Raw genomic sequence first — 21,046 nt, 5'->3', positions numbered from 1 at the left:
TAAATCATAGTTACGTAAAAGAACCCTAGTCGACTCAAGAATTTCGATAAAGGATTTCCAGCTGTCGCCGTGAGGTAAAGACGGAATTGTAACCTCAATACAATAAACAAGGATGCTGGAACGGAATATATTTAACTAAAACCAGTTAAAAATCATTCGCTTTTTCAGTCTCTTGGGAATGTAGGGCGTAAATCATCTTGAAACCCTTATACAGAGCTTTACTAGGAAGCAAGATATATGGAATTCTAAACGTATAATTTCCTCTGAGAGGTTGCAAACGTTTTACGTTTATTTAGAGTGGACGAATAAAAATATTCCGACTGCAGTATAGAGTAGATGAGTATAATTTAGAAGCCACTGTCTTTCTCAGACAATATTATGATTTGTCATACATCGTAAAGGGGTGTTTCACAAACCGTGGTTGTTATTACGCACTACTGACACATAGCGTGAAATTCGTAAATGCGGATTCCTGCCGTCCATTGAGATTGTCGGTCTGTGCTTCCAAAGTATGTGGCATCATATCAATTTTCTTGAGTCAAGCTTCATATTGCTTATACGTGTGTGTGCTGAAGGCTTTCAAGCCAAAGGTCGGGTTGTCGGTGTGACAACTGTGTGGAGTGTTATTGGTTTGTGAAAGCACTGTGAAGATATTGAGTCATAATTTCTAGTTTTCAAGCGTTTAGCATAAAGTAAACTGTGCAGGTTTCCGTTCCAACGGATATATAGAAAGCGTTTTTGTCTGAGATTTTTGAGTTATTGATTGACTGGACTAACAGTACGTTATTGATTGTTATTTTCTTTCTAATTTGATTTTGCGATATATTTGTGATACTTTGAAAATAACCAGTCTTTGAAAACGAAACCAAAGAATATTAGCATCTTTTCTCAGTCACGTTCAATCACAGGGACCAACTGAGTCCAAGGTGACGCCTCTGTAAAAGGAAAAAATGCCACTGCAACACAAATGTGCCTACGTAAACATTCGACAATTGCTTAACATATGCAAGATATTGGAAGATTTAGTAATCACGTGGTCATAATCGATCTTAGAATGAGGCGTCATTGGAGGTAAAAGTTAAATGACTCACTGGAATGATCGTGTTTGTTAAATATTCATTATTTCAACAACACTCATTCTGAATATACACACTCTTCACACACCTGCTGGCATGCATTGTCACGTCATGCCATCACTGTCACGGACAGTAACTGAGTGAGTTTAGTTTTACGCCGTAGTCAGCAATATTCCAGCTATATGGCCTGGATCTGTAAATAATCGAGTCTGGACCAGACAATCCAGTGAACAAAATTATATCTTATAAAAGATACTGAAAAGAAGCAGACGTTATTTGAAAACAGCTAAAGACATTACCCAGTAATGAATAAATATAATACTAAATGAAAGGACTGTAGTTTATCTAATCTGAAAACCACATCCCAATTGTACACACCCTTGACACTCCAGCAGGCAAAGGTTGTCATAAGTCACGCCATCACTGCCACAGACAGGTGCACGGATATCTGTACAGGCACAAACCTTGTCGCATTCTCCTTCGGAATCCTTCGTTGCACTATTGAAGCAGAACATTAGAGAGTAATGATGGGAAGGAAATTCAACGAGGACTGCAAGTCAGACATCGTTTTCTCTATATGGACATGCAAGCGTCATAAACTCCACACCTGAGTACAACTTAGCTTAAACATGGATCATCGATATAATAATACGACACTTCTTTTATTATAGTGATAAACAAGTTGTTTTGTTCTTTGGTTACACTAAAGCATAAAAAAGACCTCTGGACAACTTTCATTTGCATGGTGAAGATAAACAGGAAAAGATTACTTGATGATACCTCAAGACGTTATCTGGCGATTAGCACATGAATGTACATAACTCATTGAAATGATCGCATTTCTCAATCCTTGTAAATGTTTTGGGGATTATGAAGCACACAGTATACAACACCCTTGATATTTGAGCAGGCACTGGTAGCAAAGATTATGTGATTATAGCATGAGGCGGTTGTTGTAACACACTTTGGCGGCATTATCACAGACAGGTGAAAAGGAATTTTGGACAGGCACAAATCTTTGAACACGCACCATCGGACACCTTCGTCGCCCTTTTAAGGCACAACAATAATGTTTAATTGCAGAAGGCTGCAAGAAGTACACACCCTTGACACTTTAGGTGGCATTCATTTACATAAGTTACGCCATCGCTGCCACAGACAGGTGCGAAGACAGACGGACTGATGCAAATCTTGGGGCATTCTCCCTCGGACACCTTCGTCGCACTGTTGAAACACAAGCGGAAAGTTTATTTGTGGGAGTCTACAAGGACTTCTAACGGCTTGAGGTAGGACATCATTTTCTGTTTGTGCACTTTGGAGCGAATTTATCATATCCATGACAGTGCATACCAAACTGATGAATGAACGATATTTTTAACAGCTGACAAACCCCTTTTAACAAAACACCATGAACCTAATAAAAATAGTCCTTGGTATAGATATGGTAAAGGTATGAAAGCAATGATTGTTTGCAGCTGAAGACAGTAGCCAGTCTCCTTAAAACCCAAGCAAACAACAACAAATAACCCCAAAACAAAAACAACAAAAACAAAGAAAAAAACTGACAAAAAGTAAAACAAAACTAAAAGCCAAAAAGCAAAACAAAACAAAGACAAAGAAAACAAACAAACAAACAAAAAAAACTCCAAAAAAACAAAAAACAAAAAGAACAAAAAAACACCATCCATCCCAGATGTACCCACCCTTGACAATTCGGCTGGCATTCTTTATCGTAGGTTGCGCCATCATTGCCACAGACAGGTGCAAGTATTTCTGGACAGGCACACACCTTGGGGCATTCTCCTTCGGATTCCTTCATCGCACTATTGAAGCACGGCATTAGAGAGTAATGGTAGGAAATTTAACCTGGATTATTTACTACTACAAGTATGACATCGTTTACTCTATACAAACCTGTAAGCGTATCAATATTCTCTAAAACTGAATATATATCTGTAAGATGAATCAACGATTTAGTATTATAACAGTTCCTTCATTATAGCGATTAACACAATATTTGGGCTCTTTGGTCACCATAAAGCATAAATGCATCTCCGGACAGTATTGATTATCATGGATACGGTAACGGTAAAAAGGGAAATATTCTGATGACAACTTAAAATTGTATCTGGTAGTCAATATTTGAATATACACATAACTAATTGAAATGGCTGTTGTAAAGTGTCAGTAATATTGCTGAACACACATACCAAATGTTAGACACTCCAGCTGGCGGAAGTTGTAACAAGTCACAGGGTTAGGTACTACAGCAAGGATTATGACATCATAGCATAATGCATTGGTTGTAACACGGCATGCCATCACTACCACAGTCAGGTGTAAGGACGTTTGGACGGACACAGACCTTTGGACTAGTTCCATCGCACTTTTAAAGCACAACAGTAAGGTAGACAGGTGTGCATGGTTTATTAGGTGCTAAGAGTCTCATATCGGTCTCTGTATGTGCCCTTTTGAGCGTATTAATAATCGAAGTATATGCCTAAACGATGTCAGCGTCCAATGATTACTTAATTATAGCCTAAGACATTATCCAGTAATCTGTATAGGATATCCCATACACCCCAAATATACACACCCTTGACACTCTAGTTGGCACTGATTGCTATATGTCACACCATCACTGCCGCAGACAGGTGAAAAGTGTTTTGGACAGGTGCAAGCCTCGGGACATTCTCCGTCGGAAACCTTCCTCTCACTGTTGAAACACAACAATAAGGTTTGATTGCCAGAAAATCTACCATATCTAAATAATTGCTGCCTGAAATCAGACGCCGTTTTCCCCTTATGTACATGTAAGGGAATTAATAATCTCAAAACTGAGTTCATACCTAATACATGTATCAACGATTTCCTATTGTAGCAGTTCATTCATGACACTGATCAACCCCATGTTTTTGTCCTTAGCATAAAGCATGAAAAACATACCTCTGAACAATATCCACTGGCAAAGGTAAACACGAAAAGACTTTAAATTTATCTGGTGATGAATATATGGATATACATATATCCCATTAAAATGGTCGTATTTTTCCAGTCCTTATAAAGTGTTTCTAATCTGAAGAGCACATATTCCTTATGTACACACCCTTGACACTCCATGAGGCAAAGGTTGCCATACGTCATGCCATCACTGCCTCAGACAGGTGAAAGGAGTCTCGGACATGCGCAGTCCTGGGAACAATTTCCGTCGGACGCCTTCACCGCAGTATTAAAGCACAACAGCAAGGTGTAATTGTCTACAAGAATTAGTGATTGTGAGAAGACGTTTTCTCTATGTGCGCCCTTAGCGGTAATTATCATGTCCAAAACTGTCTGCATACCTTAATAATGAATCAACGATTTAGTGTTGTAAAACCCCTTGCATTACACGTTCAAAACCCTTCTTTTGTCTTTGCTTGACAGCAAACACAACATCTGATAACAATATTCATTGGTATGGATATTGTGAAGGTAAAAAATATCCAATAATTGGATATTTTAGCGGTATGGACCCAGACTCCCCTCCATGCTTGAGGCTCGGTGATGATATGAGGTAAATTTATTATAACCAGACATGCTGTATGCGTACCCGGCACAGTGGAGGAAACATTCATTGGTGTAGGTGTTGCCGTCGTCCCCGCAGACAGGGTTGTTGGTATCATCACAACAACAGTCCTGACCTCGACAGATGCTGGTTAGAACTAAATAAAACAGAGATTGAAACAAGATTGCTACTATGTATCGATCAGCATTGAGGCTACGTACAAATTTCGCCCGTGTTGACTTTTTGTTAAAATCGCACTTAAAACAGGCAAAATATTTTGATCAACAAAACTTTCAACATGAAATGGCGACGATAAATCACGTACAATATTGTTACTCTCTCAGGTGTACGAGCAGAGCCTGCCTTATGAACGTTTAGTGACGTCACTCTTATTGTCTCGCCAGATTCAGTTCTTTGGTCGAGTAAACCTCTACCCGGGCATTTTCAAGAGACTTGCACGCATCCCGGGGAATTTTATGGGGAACAGCAATTGATTTATTTGTTTTGAAGATTGATACAACTTTGTCTGCTATTACTGAATACGGTCGTAAAATATCACATTATTGAAAATGAATCCAAAATATGGTGCCGTTTGTTTCGAACCTGCAACCTGCTTGGCGGTTTAATTCGAAAAATCGCTGTGAGATTGTTTGTCACTATACACCACGTGTTAATCACAAGGCGGTTAGAGGGTGCAGAGCACGTGCATTACGTGTACAAGGCATGGTATCGACTGTCCCAGTATACGACTGTCGTATGGTCGTGTCCCAGTTGATTTCAACAATAACTACCAAATATTAATATCTAAAGTATATGTTGGGTCGGTACATACGTTGGATCAAAACCTCATCCGAGGTTTTGTTTAAAGGCACTTATCCTCGGGAAATCTGATCGGGTCTATTGGCCCTTCCCAATTACCTACCTACCTACCTACCTACCTACCTACCTACCTACCTACCTACCTACCTACCTACCTACCTACCTACCTACCTACCTACCTACCTACCTACCTACCTGAAAATGGTATATCTTTGCTTTCTATATTCTTATATCATTGATCCACGATTACTATGTCCATGCTTGACCTAAAGCTATTCTACATGACTTCACCTTTTATGTGTATTGACACGGTTCAGAAGAAGGATAAAATTGAAAAGTAAGATAAAATTTTAAGTTATATTTTTGAAAATCTGCTATTCATATTTCATATTTGGTCAGAACATCTATGCTAGAAAATAATACAACACCTGGTTCTATGTAGACATATCCATAGTCGCACTGGTACAGTGAATTCTTAACCCAAAGTGCCCAGCAGATTATATACATTATGTTTCTGCTAACCTGTATTGACTGATAGCGATTGTTTGAGACGGTGAGGTAGGATAATGGAAAAGGTTTTGTCTCTTCTATGCTAATATTTGGCAACAAACCTACCATGATGCATGCATGCACAATGCGTCAAGAATATTCAGTGCAGGGTGGATGACGTTTACCATAAAAAGAATGAAATAGAACATTACATGGCAAACTAGGAAAGTTAAAACCTTTGATTGTAACATGCATGCTACTTGATCGCTTGTTGCGATACCAACAGGAAAGTTAAAAACCTTTGATTGTAACATACAAAGTACTTTGTTCGCTTGTTGCGATAAAACGTTTTGAGTTTGATACCAAGATCCAGACCTTGACAAATGTATATCTAAGTATTTATATGAAGACACAAGTTTTTGAACATCATTACCAGAATACTTATTGATGCATGTAGCATTAAGAAAAAACATATCAACCAGTGGCATGGCCCAGTGGCACAATGCCTCATTTATAAATGCTGTGAAATACGACATACCTGCCAGTATTGTGAGGTACTTCATCCAGTGACCCATATCGTCAGTTAACACTGTGTTCAAAGATCCTGCAACACACCGCCATTTATACAAAGGTGTTATCTGACACGTAACGAAATCGTGGATAGTGCGCCACTGACATAAATGTAAACACAACAGGAAATAGATGCTATGACCGGATTTGAGTTGGTTACCTGGTAGATCCAAACTTATTTCATATGAAGTTGCACCCATGAAACGTGCTAATTATATATTGCCATAAGCACACTCACCCTTTTTATATATGCTATGAGCGGATTCGCAGACATTGAACTGAAAACTTAATTCTTCAGGAAATGCTTTGACCACACAGGATTTCCAATATCCAGTTAAATTAATTTATTACAGAAATGTAGGCCATCGGCCTATATCTACATAGGTTACAATGTGCATGCCACCACATGGTGCGTACAGTACAGATTATGAATGTTAACATTTGAGATGCATTGCCCGATAAATGAAGCTAGCCAAATTATATATCACAGTACACTGTGATGATGACATGAGGAGTTTGACTTTAGCTTTACTTGCATTAGTACAACAGGTTTATGGTTAAATGGCGGAGCTGTCTGAGCTTGGAACACAAGAGGACAAACTGGCATTTATCCTTCATCGCATTGTTAATACATTATTTCATTTCTTTCTATGTTGCAATACCTATATTTTGAAGAAAGAATACGACATAGATTTTTCCGCCATTTTGAAGTGAACAATGCCAATTCTGCTCACGATTACATTTAAGCCGACTCACAAATACACATAAAAACGATGTATGAGAATTAACAAACTAAAGTTCCCAAACAAAACCAAACCCCAAAACTTTACAATTGATGTCGACACTTCGAAGTCAATTAAGTCCATTACGATCTACAGCCTTCAACATCATGCTTTAAGATTTGGGGGATGACGAGAATCAGACATAATATACAGACAGCTTTATTATTAGGTGTAGTGATATTAACGCAAAAGAACTGTTTGCAAGCCTGTGTGCGCACAGAGTGAACGTAATCATTCTGACAGAATCTCCAGACCTTGGCACCATCGAACAAAATAGGAGCTATTTTCATATCAAATATTTCAAGGTTACCGTATAATTCATGAGATGTTATTCAGTAAGTTAGTCCACTGATTAACTGCTAAAGACGTCTGAAATAGCGATTATCGCAAAAAGGTTTAGAAATTATCAACAAATCTTTCATATCAGATGTTTCATTATTGCAGCCACGTTTGGGACAGCTGTACTCAGGAACAGTCCAATTTACCAGTTGTACTCAGGAACAGTCTATTTTACCAGTTAAGTTGAATTTGGATGCGTTGCAATCAATAAGTGGTGCAGTACGATGAACACGCCACAACATGATCTATAAGAAAGCAACCAAAAATCGTTGCGGGAATGTGGACGCGGTACGGATCTCTTAAATGACAGCATCCATTAAAAGGAAGAATAATCTGTCTTCCCTCAATATCGTTGTAACCTCTTACCTACAACACTTAATACCAATGATTATAACCTCAGGCGAAATTTATGAGCGCGATCAGCATCGACGACGTATGTCAAATCATTTCTGCCTGATGCAGTAACACCATGGAATTCCCTACGTTCTGAAATATTGAAACTTTATCAAAACCTCGATGTTACAACTAACGAAATTTATTAACTTTCACCTAAACTATGGACCAAAATAACAAATTATCCATTCTCGTCTCCGACTCTGTTGCAGTGATTTGAAAGCTCATTGGTTTGATAGACTTTTTAAGTCTTATCGGCTGAATAGATGGACTGTATAGAGTTAACCCTTTTAGGAGAAACACCTCTAGATTTCCAAACTGACCATAACTGCAAACGACCGTCACAACACTATCGAATGCCTTAGTAAACAGACAATGACGTGTAAATAACTTTACTAAGATACCTGTTGATAAAGGATAAAGAATTTTATACTTGCCTTTCAATCGTACTCTGTGCAGAAATTTCCGAATCTTTTCGAAATTTACTGGGACTGGAAATATGAATATTGCAATAGGTGAAGGATCATTTGTAAATGTTTTATCGGTCCTAATTATCAGTACTAAAATATGATTACACAGAAGTTTCCATTATGCACAATACTTGGTTCACATTACTTTAAATAAATGTGTAATGGGAGGCCCATATTACCAAGGTGTGACTCAGATTTAACTTACGTTTGACCAAAGTTAGATTCATCCTATATGTGCTACCTTTCTAAATGCTAGATCAAACGTATATGAATTATTACCATATTGACAAAACTGTTACATTATGATAAGGGTTTGGTAACATAACTGCGTTGTATTAACATCATCCTTGTCAGTTTCATAATGAGGTGTATTTACCGAACCTTGGCGATCTGAATACATAGTGTTTATTCCTAATGCAGGATATTAATCATCCCAAAACACACGAGTATGTTAACCTATTTATCATACAATGTCATTCTTACTTTAAAATTTTAAAAAATGTGAGTTCATTTGCCACAGATCATGAAACTAAACTTCCTGAGATGTGCCCGAATATCTATGATGTCACAAATATGTGTGTAGTAATACGTGACGTCATAAGCTCAGTGACGCAGTTTTCTACTGATCACTCATTTGACTGCGTTACGTCATATAGTTCCCAGTCAGCTTTTATGTTAAAGAGCGTATTGTTGTCAACAAATATTAACTTAGTTTGAAAGTAAGAAAAAAAAACACGTGTGGAATTAGGGAAAATTTCAGTTACACTTTTGAACAACAAATATAATGTTCGCGAGGCATTTTGTAAGCACACTTGTCAAACAGTTCATTCGACATTTTCCTGGCTGCTGTCCGAGTCAATGATTGCAAGACGCCTGCGTTTCGCTGTTGGTGAATTCGTAGTCCCATTTATCATTACGAGACAACAATTTTCTCTCACCGAGGCACTCACACTACCTTAACCACGGCCGTCACGATCGCCGATAGATGGGCGTGACGCCATGTTTGTTTACAGCGTGAAAGTAGTGACGCCATGTTTGTTTACAGTGTGAAAATTTGCATATGACCTCTCTAATTTGCATCGGTATCCGTATATGACCCCACCGAAAATATCCGTTTGCTTTATCCTGCGAGAACACTACCCATTGTATGATGAATCCACTTTCCCGAAGACATTTCAAGTCTCCCGTTGGCTGAGTATTGTTTGTCTCAACCGCACAGGTTATGAATGAGCAAAGGATTACAGAGACCATACTCATATCCGTTTATGATATGTCTAAAGCTGGTGAACGTCTAGGTACACCCCAAACACATGTTGATGCAGGTTATACTTGGAACAATTTCTTAAACTATCCAACTATGATACATGTGTGTAACTATGTGGACACCTGCGTGATGTCAAAACCTGACGATAGAGTGAATTACTAGCATTTAAGACATTACATACCAACCAGTGATATGACAATGGAATAATGCCTTACATATGCATGCAGTTTTAGGAAATATGACATACCCGCCAGCACTATAATATATACACTTTATCCAGTCACCCATGTCGTCAGTTAAATGTATGTGTCAAGGTCCAAGGGCACACCTCAAACAACACAGGGGACCTGATGATAACAATTGCCTCATGACCAGCATGATTTACTTGAACCGATATTGACAGATATATATTGCCACTTGATTGTGTTGTTTGGGGGTTTAACACCTCATGGCAACACCTTTATGAATTAATAAGAATCAAACAAGTGTTGACTGAACGTTGGTCGAGGAACAGTTGTCTGTCTATCATTTCTTTTTGTGCTATGAAATTTCACATATTGACACATTTCTTTGCATCATTTCGTGGGATTGTGTGGTAATGGTCTGGACACAGTTTTAGGCAAGTGACTTTCATCTGAAACGCAATGAAACGCTGAGAGACATGTACTCTAAACACCAAAAAAACCGTTACCCTCCCTCCTTAATGACAGAGGTGCCTGTCTTCCGCTATCCTCGTGATACGAGGGCGCCCGTGGCCACTTCTTAGTCTGTCTGCGGAGAAACAAGTCTCTCTGTAACGCGCAGTAAGTCTTATAACAGTGATACGGTGGAAACCGTGGGCGTTGGCAACAGCATTGTCTGTCGACCCCATCTGCTGTTAATCGTGGTATATTTTTCCTATGTGTGTATCATGTCATACATACACGTGAAATGAATGCAAATACTGCTTAAATATTAGTACGTTTTGGCGATTGATATTTCAATGTGTAAACGAAAGAAATGGACAAATGTTCTTTTTATGTTATAATATGTTAACAAAGATACTTTAGATGTTCCTGAACACCTTCCCAGGACACACAGGTAAGGACTGAAAGCTAAACGAGGAAGCCAGTCATTGAGATACAGCCCCGGAACTTGTATCCGACTGGAAGAGTTTGGGGTTCAGGATACTGAGTACGAGATATAGCAGCAGCGTTTGCACTGCATTTTGACTTTCCTCAACTGTGTATAACTTCAAAATCATAGCCTCGTAGCACACGTGACCATCTGCCCAGACGTACGGAATCTTCTTTGGATAATTCTAATACCTAGCATTTGTTGTTGGGGAATTAGCTTTGGACCGAAACACCTTCATATAACTAGGAGAAACATCGATTAGTGGCCAGTCATTATAGAATAAAACATTAGCAATATTTGAAGTTTGTACATTTAATGCATATGAAAATCATGTGAATAAAATAATTAGATATACCTTACTGACACTATACCTCACAATAAACAATTGCAAAGATAACACTGAAGTGAGGACACTTCATAATGCATCGGAAAATATACACATGATGTACCTCAGCAGAGAGTGAGTGAGTGAGTGAGCTTAGTTTTAATTAATGATTAGTACATAACGTTTATCGAGTAAACTTGGCAATCAAGACGAGCGCATATCGACACTGGTGGATTATAAGAATGAGGATTTTATGGATATCAACTTCTTTATATGAGAATACAACGTTTCGGAGTTAATGCTTACTCCTTCATAACCTGACACATTTCACTTCTAAATGCCATTCAAAGACTTGGTGGATTATAGATTTGGGACGGACCATGCATGTTGTCTTAAAGCTTAACGCACAATGCTAATTATCTCACAACCTGGAAAATGAAGACCAACACTGAGACAGCATCTACGGGGTTTTGGGCATTCTTTACTTTTACAAGTTTAATGCAAATGTTGAGGAAGCTATGAATGAAGTTTAGCATGCGTCCATATTTTCGTTGGGTACCATCAATAGTGGCAGGTTGATTACTCTGTCACTGGAAGCTTTCATCCCCATGTATCAGCAATGTTATCAGAATAACTACAGTAAATAAAATATATGTAGAGCAAGAGCGCCAACTATACAATATGAAGTAAGAATATTGTGCACAATTTGTTAGCAGCAAAACAATGACGAAGTTGAGGCAAAAACGACAGACAGAAGGGTACCTGGGCTGCGCAGAAAACGTGCACGAAAATAAGTTCACGCGAACTGCGTGACTATGCAAAACATTAATTATTCATCTTTTACAGTGTGAATATTGACTTAGTGTGCCTTTGTGTATAAAGCCGCGTATCAATGTCCGTGTTTGTTTAGTAGCTGAGTTTAATGCTCCTTCAGCCATTTATGTTTGAACTGGTCAGCCTCAAGCGTATTCGGTTATGTTGGTCCCTTATACGAATACGATACTTGTCTTTAGGCAAACCATCCTCAACTGGACCAATCCTATCACGTGGTTTAACGCTCTTTTACTTAATAAATGGGCGGACCGCAGTAAGTTGCTCTGAGGTGTGAAGGATGAAGTTTGACACAATACTCGAACACTTGGGGGAGTTTGGTGCCTACCAAAAACGCCTGTACTTGCTTGTGTGTTTATCTGCAATCTCCATCGCCTTTCAGACGCTTCTACCTGTGTTTTACTTAGCCCTCCCGGATTTCAGGTAAGTTGTTACACTGCACAATGCAATACGATCTATTGTAAACAGTGAAACATTATTGGGTAATGGGCAATGACTATATATATATTTTTTTTACAAAGGTTGTAATAGGAATTTCAGATGCATGTTTCATTGTTTCCAACCATGCACACATTTCCTTTTCATTATACTGAAGAACTTGTGAACATCCGGGTTAGAATTATCTTCAGTACACATCAGAGGCGACTAACGGGATAGGGTAGTCAGGTTGATTTGGTTGACACATGTCATTGGTTCCCGATTGCGCAGACCGATGCTTATGCTGTTGATTACTGATCTGGTCACTCGATTATTAACAGACCGCCTCCATATTTCTGGAATATTGCTGAGAGGCGGGTAAAACTAATTTCACTCACTCACACTCTTAAAAATAATGGTGTTTAGAACTTGACAACAATCTCTTTATTGGTCTCTGTAAGTCCGTCCCCCAAAGTGGCTTCATCAATATGATGACCCTGATATGGAGGTTCAGTGGAACGGGCACTTTCAGGTTTACAATGTTTCCCAATTGCGTATGCCGACATTAAGTAATATAGATCATGTAAAACAAATACAAATATTTTGTTGACGCTACAGTGTTAAAGAAACTCGTCTTTCAGTTTGACTGTGTTGCCTTACTCAAGAGAACAACAGTGGATCAGAGCTCTATATTCACTCTCTCTCACCTTTCGCTATCCCTGACCCCATAACACGGCCATGAAAGTGTGATTATGTTCCTGTATGTATGCCAGGTAAACATCAGCGGTGACTTCGTATTTACCAGTACCACTTCACCTCCGTCTCCAGTATCTACCGTGTTTGACCTACCTCTTTGCAGCTCGTATCATTGTTTTAACCTGACACATACTATCCATTAAAGGAAAAAATGTCACATTGTAGCTATGTCCGCACTGGTAAACTTTGTCGATGGAGAGTAAACCATGATGCACTGTATGTGCAGTCTGTTTTGTTTCAAAGAAAATTGTTCCCTTTCACGGTCTCTGAAATAGCAAATATATCTTGACATTTCATTTCCATTACTGAGGGCAATATTTTCTTAGAAGAAAAAGGAAAAGCTGTTTTCACGTACCAGACATGGGATTAGAGGTTTACGATATATGTCAACAAAGGGCCAGCAGATTAAGTTACAATCTGTACAGGGAAGGGGTAATCCCAGATCCATCCTGAGCATGTGATAACCCAAGCGAATTTCCTGATCATTACTTGTTAGAGCGATCATCACATAGAAAAATCATGTCTAAAGCTAAGTAGTGTGTGATTGTAATGATATGATTGCATCATCCGTTCTTGAAAACAACATTACAGAATAATTATAAAAATGAAATAAAATACGAAATGCCTTCCTTCTGTATACCATTCGTTTCCTCATATTTCCCTGTAACTGTCAATCATTCCCTATGTCTGTTTCCAATAATCAACGTTATTTGCTGAAATTTGTCATTGCAAATATCCTGAGAGAGGGGTTCTTGAAGTTGTAAAAACTTGTCCCAGATCAATTTCACTTTATGAATAAAATATATATGTTTAAACTAAACTAACCAGTCTTTTCAACTGGCACGTAGACGGGCACTTGTAAAGACGTCTCCGTTAATGTTTCTTGTAACGACCTGTAAAGTCAAAGGGTGTGTGTGCACACATATGACTTTCGTTGAAGGCACCTTTGTAACCTGTCGTGAACCATACGCAAGCCCATTCAACATTCAATACTTACAGAGCGTGAGGGATCAGAGACCTTGCTCACCACGGTGTCGACGTAGACGTCGTATGTTACGTTACACGTGAACGGGCTACAATCATGACAGACTGCCTAAGAGATGACTCTAAGTAGCTACTTTGTAATCATAGATTCGGATATCTTATCAATACTTACAATGCTGGCTGAAAATGAATTTATTGTGTAAATAAATGTGAATAGTCAATGCTAACCTACCTGAAAAAAAAACTCTCTGATGGGTTTCTGAATCTCCACACTACCAACTTCGTGGAGAGGGAGGATACACGTTGATTTACCTGTTTTCCAGCACCTGTTGTCATCATTGTATATGAGAGATTCACTTCCGTAACCTACTCAACCATGTTGCTTTATCCATAAGGAAATTAGTGACCTTTCCAGATGTGCAGTTCCGGGCCTTGCTAATGATTCTTACACGAGTCAAGGTTCGGCTCATGAAGTCATCATCAACGGCACTATACCCTGGGAACGGGATGACGACGATGCATTGACGTTGTCAGAGTGCAACGTGTACACAAACGTGACCGCGGGCAACCAGACACAAGAGTGTACATCCTGGGTGTATGACAAAACCACCTTCACCTCCACAGCTCTTGCGCAGGTGAGTGTTTATTTCTAATAATACATAGTGACACACGTACTCTAAGATTTTATCTCTCAGTCATTTCAAATTGCTATAAAGACATCAAATAAAAAGGGTTTGTGATTGTTTTCACTTCTTGAACTTTGAGGTGGAAGACAGCATAGTGTGTTGTATAATGAGGTGGCGTCACCAATTTTCGACCTTTGTCTATGTTTAGAATATATGTCTACAATTTTCGACCTTAATACGTAGACTCTACAAAGACCAAATCCTGACAATGACTCTTTCAGGGTGAGTTATTACAGTGTACAATTACACATTCAACACACATTCTACATTTTACAAACACAGACGCATGATTTCAAATGCAGATGCTTTTCATTATTTCAAACAGTTCAACATAGTGTGTAGTGACAAGGGATGGCGGGCAACGTCCAACTCTATCAATTTCGCAGGAAGTCTGTGTGGAGCCTTCTTCCTGGGATTCCTGTCAGATTTGTGAGCATTTCTTAGCACCGCAGTCAGATCATTAAACCATGTCTAAATACTGTTTGCTTTATCTTTTTATCTGAGAATTTGTTCGTAATTTACTATTTTCGTTAAATTTAAAATTTTAAAATGGTTCCGATACGGAAATAATGTTTCAAATGTATTAACATTCAGGATCGGACGCAAGAAGACATTCTTCCTGAGTGCGTTTTTCCACAGTGCTTCTGGCATCGGTTTAGCCTTCGCTCCAAACATCGAAGGCTTCATTGCACTTCGGTTCATCAACGGAGTTGCCAATGCCGGCGTCTTTATGTCGGCCTTCGTTATTGGTGAGATCATCGTTTAGATACTTTAGAGTGTCAGGTTACACAATGTAACTTTCTAAATGACTTCAGTAGTACACGTTTCGGTTTTTGTAAAACACCCTTAATTGCTGTTATATACTGACGGAAAAAAATAAGGGATCACATGAAGGCGAAAGGGATTCTTTATTTTCTTCCAGACAGTACGTTTGAGGAAACCTGCATATAAGATACACATGCAGCATATAAGATCTTATTGAAAAGGCAGCACTAAATGTTAAAAATATTAATCAGTTTAATTACTAGATGGATGTACATTTTATAAAACACAAAATCACCCAATCACAGCTTTAAGATAATTCGCTCGTTCCCGAGGTTTTTGTAAACTACAAATTTGGATATTAACCTGTATCACCGGACCTATGATATATTATTTGTATTTTAAGAGAAGAAATATGACCCAGAGTGCCTTAGAATTATAAACATGTGAATACATTTCAGAGTGACAGTTAGAAAAAGAAAAAAATAGTCCCAACAAGGCTGTATCACAAGAGGGATGACTTCCACTTTTCATAAGTCAACTTCTGATTCAAACAAAAATCTTCAGCTGCAGCCTTTGTTGTTTACATTTTACATGGTTTGAGGTACAATTGAGTATGATACAAAGAGCTTCATGTTGGAAAGTTGTTTGATGATGGTTACAACATCCTAGACCACTGTAGATTTTCAGATGATGAACGTTTTATAAAATATGTTTTAGTTGAACAACAATATCTGAAATAATGTCACATGTAATTCCCTTTTCTAACTCGTACCATGTTGTTTCATGTAAACAATTAACTTGCCTTTGCATGTATTTGCGACGGGTGGCACTGGTTTTCACTTGTCGCAAACACCATATCTACTTACAGCACCGATGTCTTAAGACTTAAGGAAGGATTTTATCTTTTGTTGGAGGGAAACATTCCTGGCGTATTAACTCTAAATTTCGAATGTAACTGTATTAGGGTATTTTGTTTTTTATCGTTATATTTACGCAAACGTATTAGTTTCCAATATTAGTAACGACCTTTAATGCTTAAATCATTTTGGATATTTTGTCCACTTGAAGGTGTTGAGCTTGTCGGGCCTTCAAAAAGAGTACTTGCCGGAATTGTCATCGAACTCTTTTGGTGCCTCGGTCTCTTCATCCTGGGAGCCGTGGCTTATGGCATTCGAAACTGGCAGCATCTGCAACTGGTTCTCTCTGTGCCGTCTGTACTCCTGCTATTGCTATGGTGGTAGGTGCATTGTTATCTCATTATATGATAATGATAAGACGTCCGCGCCTAAGTTATATCACAACAAAGCGAATGTACTTAGTTTAAGGTTCTCGACTTCCTGATTATAAGGAACACAACTTTTCCGGATATATCTTCCTTCTTCATCCGGTGAATAATTTTGTCTTTTTGTTTGAATTTCCCCAAATCCAGCAACTGCCGATTGGCTGGACCATTCTTTCTAATTGTATGGAACCGTACTCATAAGGTTTGGACGGTTCGTGGATTGTGTCATCATGCTTCATATGACACAATCCTTTTGTCCTAGGTTCATCCCGGAATCTCCAAGATGGCTGCTGTCACGTGGGAGGGATGCTGAAGCGGAAGAGATTATACGGAAGGCGGCGGAAGTGAATGGCGTCGACCTTCCTCCCAAAATATTCGACAAATCCATGGTGGATCTGAACCAGCCTCAAGCAAGGGTGTGGGAGATGTTCACTACGCCAGTTCTCCTCATCAGGAGTCTCGTCATCTTCTTAAACTGGTAAATGGACTGACATGGACTCATCCTTCTCCAGTTCATGGGCACGGATCTTTGAAATGTTCAACTAGAACAAAAAACGTACACGTCTTTTTGAAGACGTCATTTGCCATGCCGATTCAGCAACCCATACTTGTCGTAAGAGGCGACTAACGGGATCGGGTGGTCAGACTCACTGACTTGGTTGACACGTGTCCTCGTATTTCAACTGATGCCAATCACTGGTTTGTCTTGTCCAGACCCGATAATATTTACAGATCATCGTCATATAGCTGGAATATTGCTGAGCGCAGCGTTGACCAGCAATCAGACAAAGAGATGTTGCTCAAGGCGACACCAACCTTATCTTATTTGCGAAAATGGTGTTGTAGGTTTGTGATCAGCATGGTGTACTACGGTCTTGGACTAAACGTCCAAAATCTCAGCGGGGACATCTACCTCAACTTCACTATAGCTAACATCGTGGAGACACTGGCCTACATAATGTGTATCTTTCTCCTCGACCGCGCCGGAAGGAAGAAACTGCATTGTGGGAGTATGATGCTAGGTGGCATAGCGTGTCTGGCAACAATGTTTCCGGTCATGTATGGCGACAGCTGTGAGATTTTATTTATGCTTCGAATCTTTTGAACATGGAAGTAGTGTTTAGAGCAATGTTGATATGTTTCTAATTAGTGCAGTGTATAGTTTTCAGTACATTTGTAAGTAGGAAAGTCATCATATATTTCATTATAGGCCATGGGTCGAACACTTAGACATGTGAGATCAAGTACAACTGAAATCATGACTATTTGATAGTGTTTCACAAATTAATTATGCTGATGGTTATCGCATATTTGGAATGGGATTCTTGTGTTATTGTTTCTTTGATACATATGGATGTTTATGGCACGTCATTCCTTGGACGCATATACGCTTGAGGAAAACAGTCATGAGGTCAATACAAATACCTGATACATGTGATCCAAGTAGTTGTTTGTTTCAGCCCACACCTGGATTACCACAACGCTTTCAATGATTGGGAAACTTGGTGCTTCGGCAGCTTTTGCTATCATATACGTATTTTCTGCTGAACTTTTTCCTACTATTGTCCGAAACTCAGGAATGGGCGCCAGCTCCACATTTGCACGAGTTGGGGGAGTTATCTCCCCTTTTGTCGCTGATCTGGTAGGTATTTGTTTTGTCACGTTTGTTGCAATGTCGAAAGTACAGTGTATCCTCATTATGTCGTGAAGAACCAATCAGCTTTTTTTATCGGACTGGACCTTTGGTAGAATAGCAAACCATAAGAGGCAACTGTGCTTGTCGACTAACGGGATCGGGTGGTCAGGCTGGTTGACTTGGTTGCCACATGTCATCGGTTACCAATTGCGGAGATCGTTGCCCATGCTGTTGATCACTGGACCGCCGTCATTTAGGTGGAATATTGCTGAGTGCGGCGAAAACTAAACTCACTCACCCTCTCTTTATCGGAATGCTGTATCAAATGTCTACGTGTACGCGAATGTGATTTCTTTGAAATCTGGTGAGCACTAGCGTTCCACCAAACTGTACTCTTAAAAAAGTAGGAGAACCTGAACTTTCAATTTGAATAGGAAGTGTAAACGTTAACAAACGTTTCAAGTACAGACATGTTGTGAACGCACCACCAGTTCCCTTTACTTCAACCCCAAACACAACACCTACACAACGCAGTAGCCCCATACACGTGCATGGGGACCGTCTTGATTATGGCGGTTTTCGAGAAGGTCGAGAAATCACTTAGAATATTAATTTTGACATTCATCTTGCCTCACACATTTGTTAGTGTTTGTTTCTAGTCGTTCGTTTTCAAATGAAAATTGTACACATGCATATAACATGGCATACACCAATCATCTGTCAAAAGCGACTACATTCCAAATAACTATGGTTGTAAGGATGTGCAAGTGGTGATCCATTCAATATTATCATATCAACATTGATTGACTCCGATACACCTCCTATATAATTTTAATTGTAAATAAAAATGTGCTTTTTAAGAGTATATATATCTGTGCATTAGGTCACTGTTGGCAATGCTGATATACGTCGATGTTGAAATTCACGAAATACATGCCATTTTGGATTTTTTTTGCGTTGATTTCAAATCAGTCGGGGTACTCGGGGTATCCGGTGTTTGGTCGAAGATGTATAATTTGGTCATTGTAGACAAAGTTATTGTTTACATTCAAACAGGGATTACTTGTAGGAGGGAACCTTAAGACAGCCCTTCCACTTGTTGTGTTTGGAGCCGTGACTGTCGGGGCAGGACTGCTCTCACTGATACTTCCCGAAACCCTGAACAGAAAACTCCCCGAAAACATCGAAGACGCCAAAATGTTTGGAAGGTATGTCTTTTGCTACATAAAGAGTTTCTTGAGGACAGTATTGAAAGAGCATATCTATTCAGCTTGGACACCACTGACATATGTTGGAAAAGACTTTAGACACACAACAATTACCTAAGAAAAACACTGATGCATGTTTTCCTAACATGAATGCTTATCTAATACGCGAATCATTAAATATATGAATGCACACATCGTCTTTTTAGAACCAGCAACAGCAGCCAAAAGTGTCTGGATACGCTCGGTGGTATCGCATCAGATGATATACAAATTAGTGGCAAGTTCACGAAGATATGCGACGAGAGGTTTTAATTCAAGGAGACAGAGAAAGATGACAACAGGGCTTGACAGCAGGGCTTGACAAGAGAGCGAGTTCACCCCTCACCTTGAAGCAATGCCATGATTGAAGACTGGTTAAAATGTATCATGCAGGATATAGTAATGAACCAACATTGATTGGTATATATCTTCGAGACATATACCTTCCAGACTCCATTGTGATTTGCGCTTTTCTTTTATAAGACTTCCCTTAACTATACTGCTCTATTATAACATAGATATTTGACCCTCCCACCAAAGCTTGACAGCCATTTTCCTGTATACATTTATATACTTTATATGTTGTGACATTCTGTGACAACCCATTCAAAATTGAGGTTTATTACTCGCCCGTTGAAGATACTGCAGTGTAATATTTTCACTTCAATATTACACTAGTATAATACCGCTTGACGCATGACGTCAAAATGGTTCAAAGTTGTGACGTCACAATGCTAATGTTGATGTCGCGATTTTACTAGACCTTGCTTGACTTGAAAGCTGGGTGTCCTCACACTATAGGCAATTTCGCCGCAGTTTCTGTCAATTTATATTGGCGAGTAATAAACAGAATACTAAACTCGCTTCCGTGAAATACCATTTTCAAGAAACTCGTTAAAGATTTAGTATCAAACGAGCGAAATGGTTTAATAAAAATGGTATTACACGGAAGGTCGTTTAGTACCCTCTATGTAATTATTCGTGCTTTCATGTTGCATTTGACATATTTGCTATAAATAAATAAAGTCATTGTGGTCTTATTTTCTTACATCTGTGACCTTAACATCCGTCGTCAAAACGTAACGGAAAAGATACACACCAACACCCACCAATGCTTGAGAATACTTGCGCAAAGGGATAGCAGTGCTCTTCCAGTCGTATTTACGCACACACGAGCATAATCTAACAACAGGCTTTTCGCTAAACAAGCTCTGTAGAAAAGAAGAACAAGGTCTTACCAAAATTACCGATTACG

At 39.0% G+C, this 21,046-nt stretch overlaps 2 protein-coding genes across 2 annotated transcripts; one reads left to right on the top strand and one right to left on the bottom strand.

The window, feature by feature from the left end:
- Nucleotides 1–898: 898 nt before the first annotated feature.
- Nucleotides 899–6,503, bottom strand: LOC137286780 (serine protease inhibitor dipetalogastin-like). Its single transcript, XM_067818772.1, has 4 exons — nt 6,467–6,503; nt 4,666–4,777; nt 1,455–1,574; nt 899–935 (listed from the first exon to the last, which is right to left on the bottom strand). Exons 1-4 carry the CDS (start codon nt 6,501–6,503, stop codon nt 899–901), a joined length of 306 nt encoding a protein of 101 aa, XP_067674873.1.
- Nucleotides 6,504–12,298: 5,795 nt separating this feature from the next.
- On the top strand, nt 12,299–20,064 carry LOC137286779 (organic cation transporter protein-like). Its single transcript, XM_067818771.1, has 10 exons — nt 12,299–12,441; nt 14,591–14,810; nt 15,187–15,290; nt 15,456–15,610; nt 16,695–16,863; nt 17,171–17,386; nt 17,755–17,981; nt 18,369–18,550; nt 19,601–19,752; nt 19,959–20,064. The coding sequence occupies exons 1-10, from the start codon at nt 12,299–12,301 to the stop codon at nt 20,062–20,064; spliced, it is 1,674 nt and encodes a 557-aa protein (XP_067674872.1).
- The last annotated feature ends 982 nt before the right edge of the window (nt 20,065–21,046 follow it).

The sequence above is a fragment of the Haliotis asinina genome, chromosome 6, assembly GCF_037392515.1.
Source record: "Haliotis asinina isolate JCU_RB_2024 chromosome 6, JCU_Hal_asi_v2, whole genome shotgun sequence".
Lineage (NCBI taxonomy): Eukaryota > Metazoa > Mollusca > Gastropoda > Lepetellida > Haliotidae > Haliotis > Haliotis asinina.
This window is presented reverse-complemented; position numbering and strand designations above follow the sequence as displayed.

What these genes read in the sequence shown, in the direction of transcription:
- LOC137286780 (XM_067818772.1), bottom strand. Translation starts at nt 6,503, where the DNA reads ATGGGTCACTGGATGAAGTACCTCACAATACTGGCAG. An exon ending in GTACCTCACAATACTGGCAG is followed by an intron (nt 4,778 to 6,466) that starts GTATGTCGTATT and finishes TGTTTTATTTAG; the next exon opens with TTCTAACCAGCATCTGTCGA. An exon ending in TGCCTGCTGGAGTGTCAAGG is followed by an intron (nt 936 to 1,454) that starts GTGTGTACAATT and finishes TTCCTTTTACAG; the next exon opens with AGGCGTCACCTTGGACTCAG.
- LOC137286779 (XM_067818771.1), top strand. Translation starts at nt 12,299, where the DNA reads ATGAAGTTTGACACAATACTCGAACACTTGGGGGAGTTTGGTGCCTAC. An exon ending in CCTCCACAGCTCTTGCGCAG is followed by an intron (nt 14,811 to 15,186) that starts GTGAGTGTTTAT and finishes TATTTCAAACAG; the next exon opens with TTCAACATAGTGTGTAGTGA. An exon ending in CTCCTGCTATTGCTATGGTG is followed by an intron (nt 16,864 to 17,170) that starts GTAGGTGCATTG and finishes CTTTTGTCCTAG; the next exon opens with GTTCATCCCGGAATCTCCAA.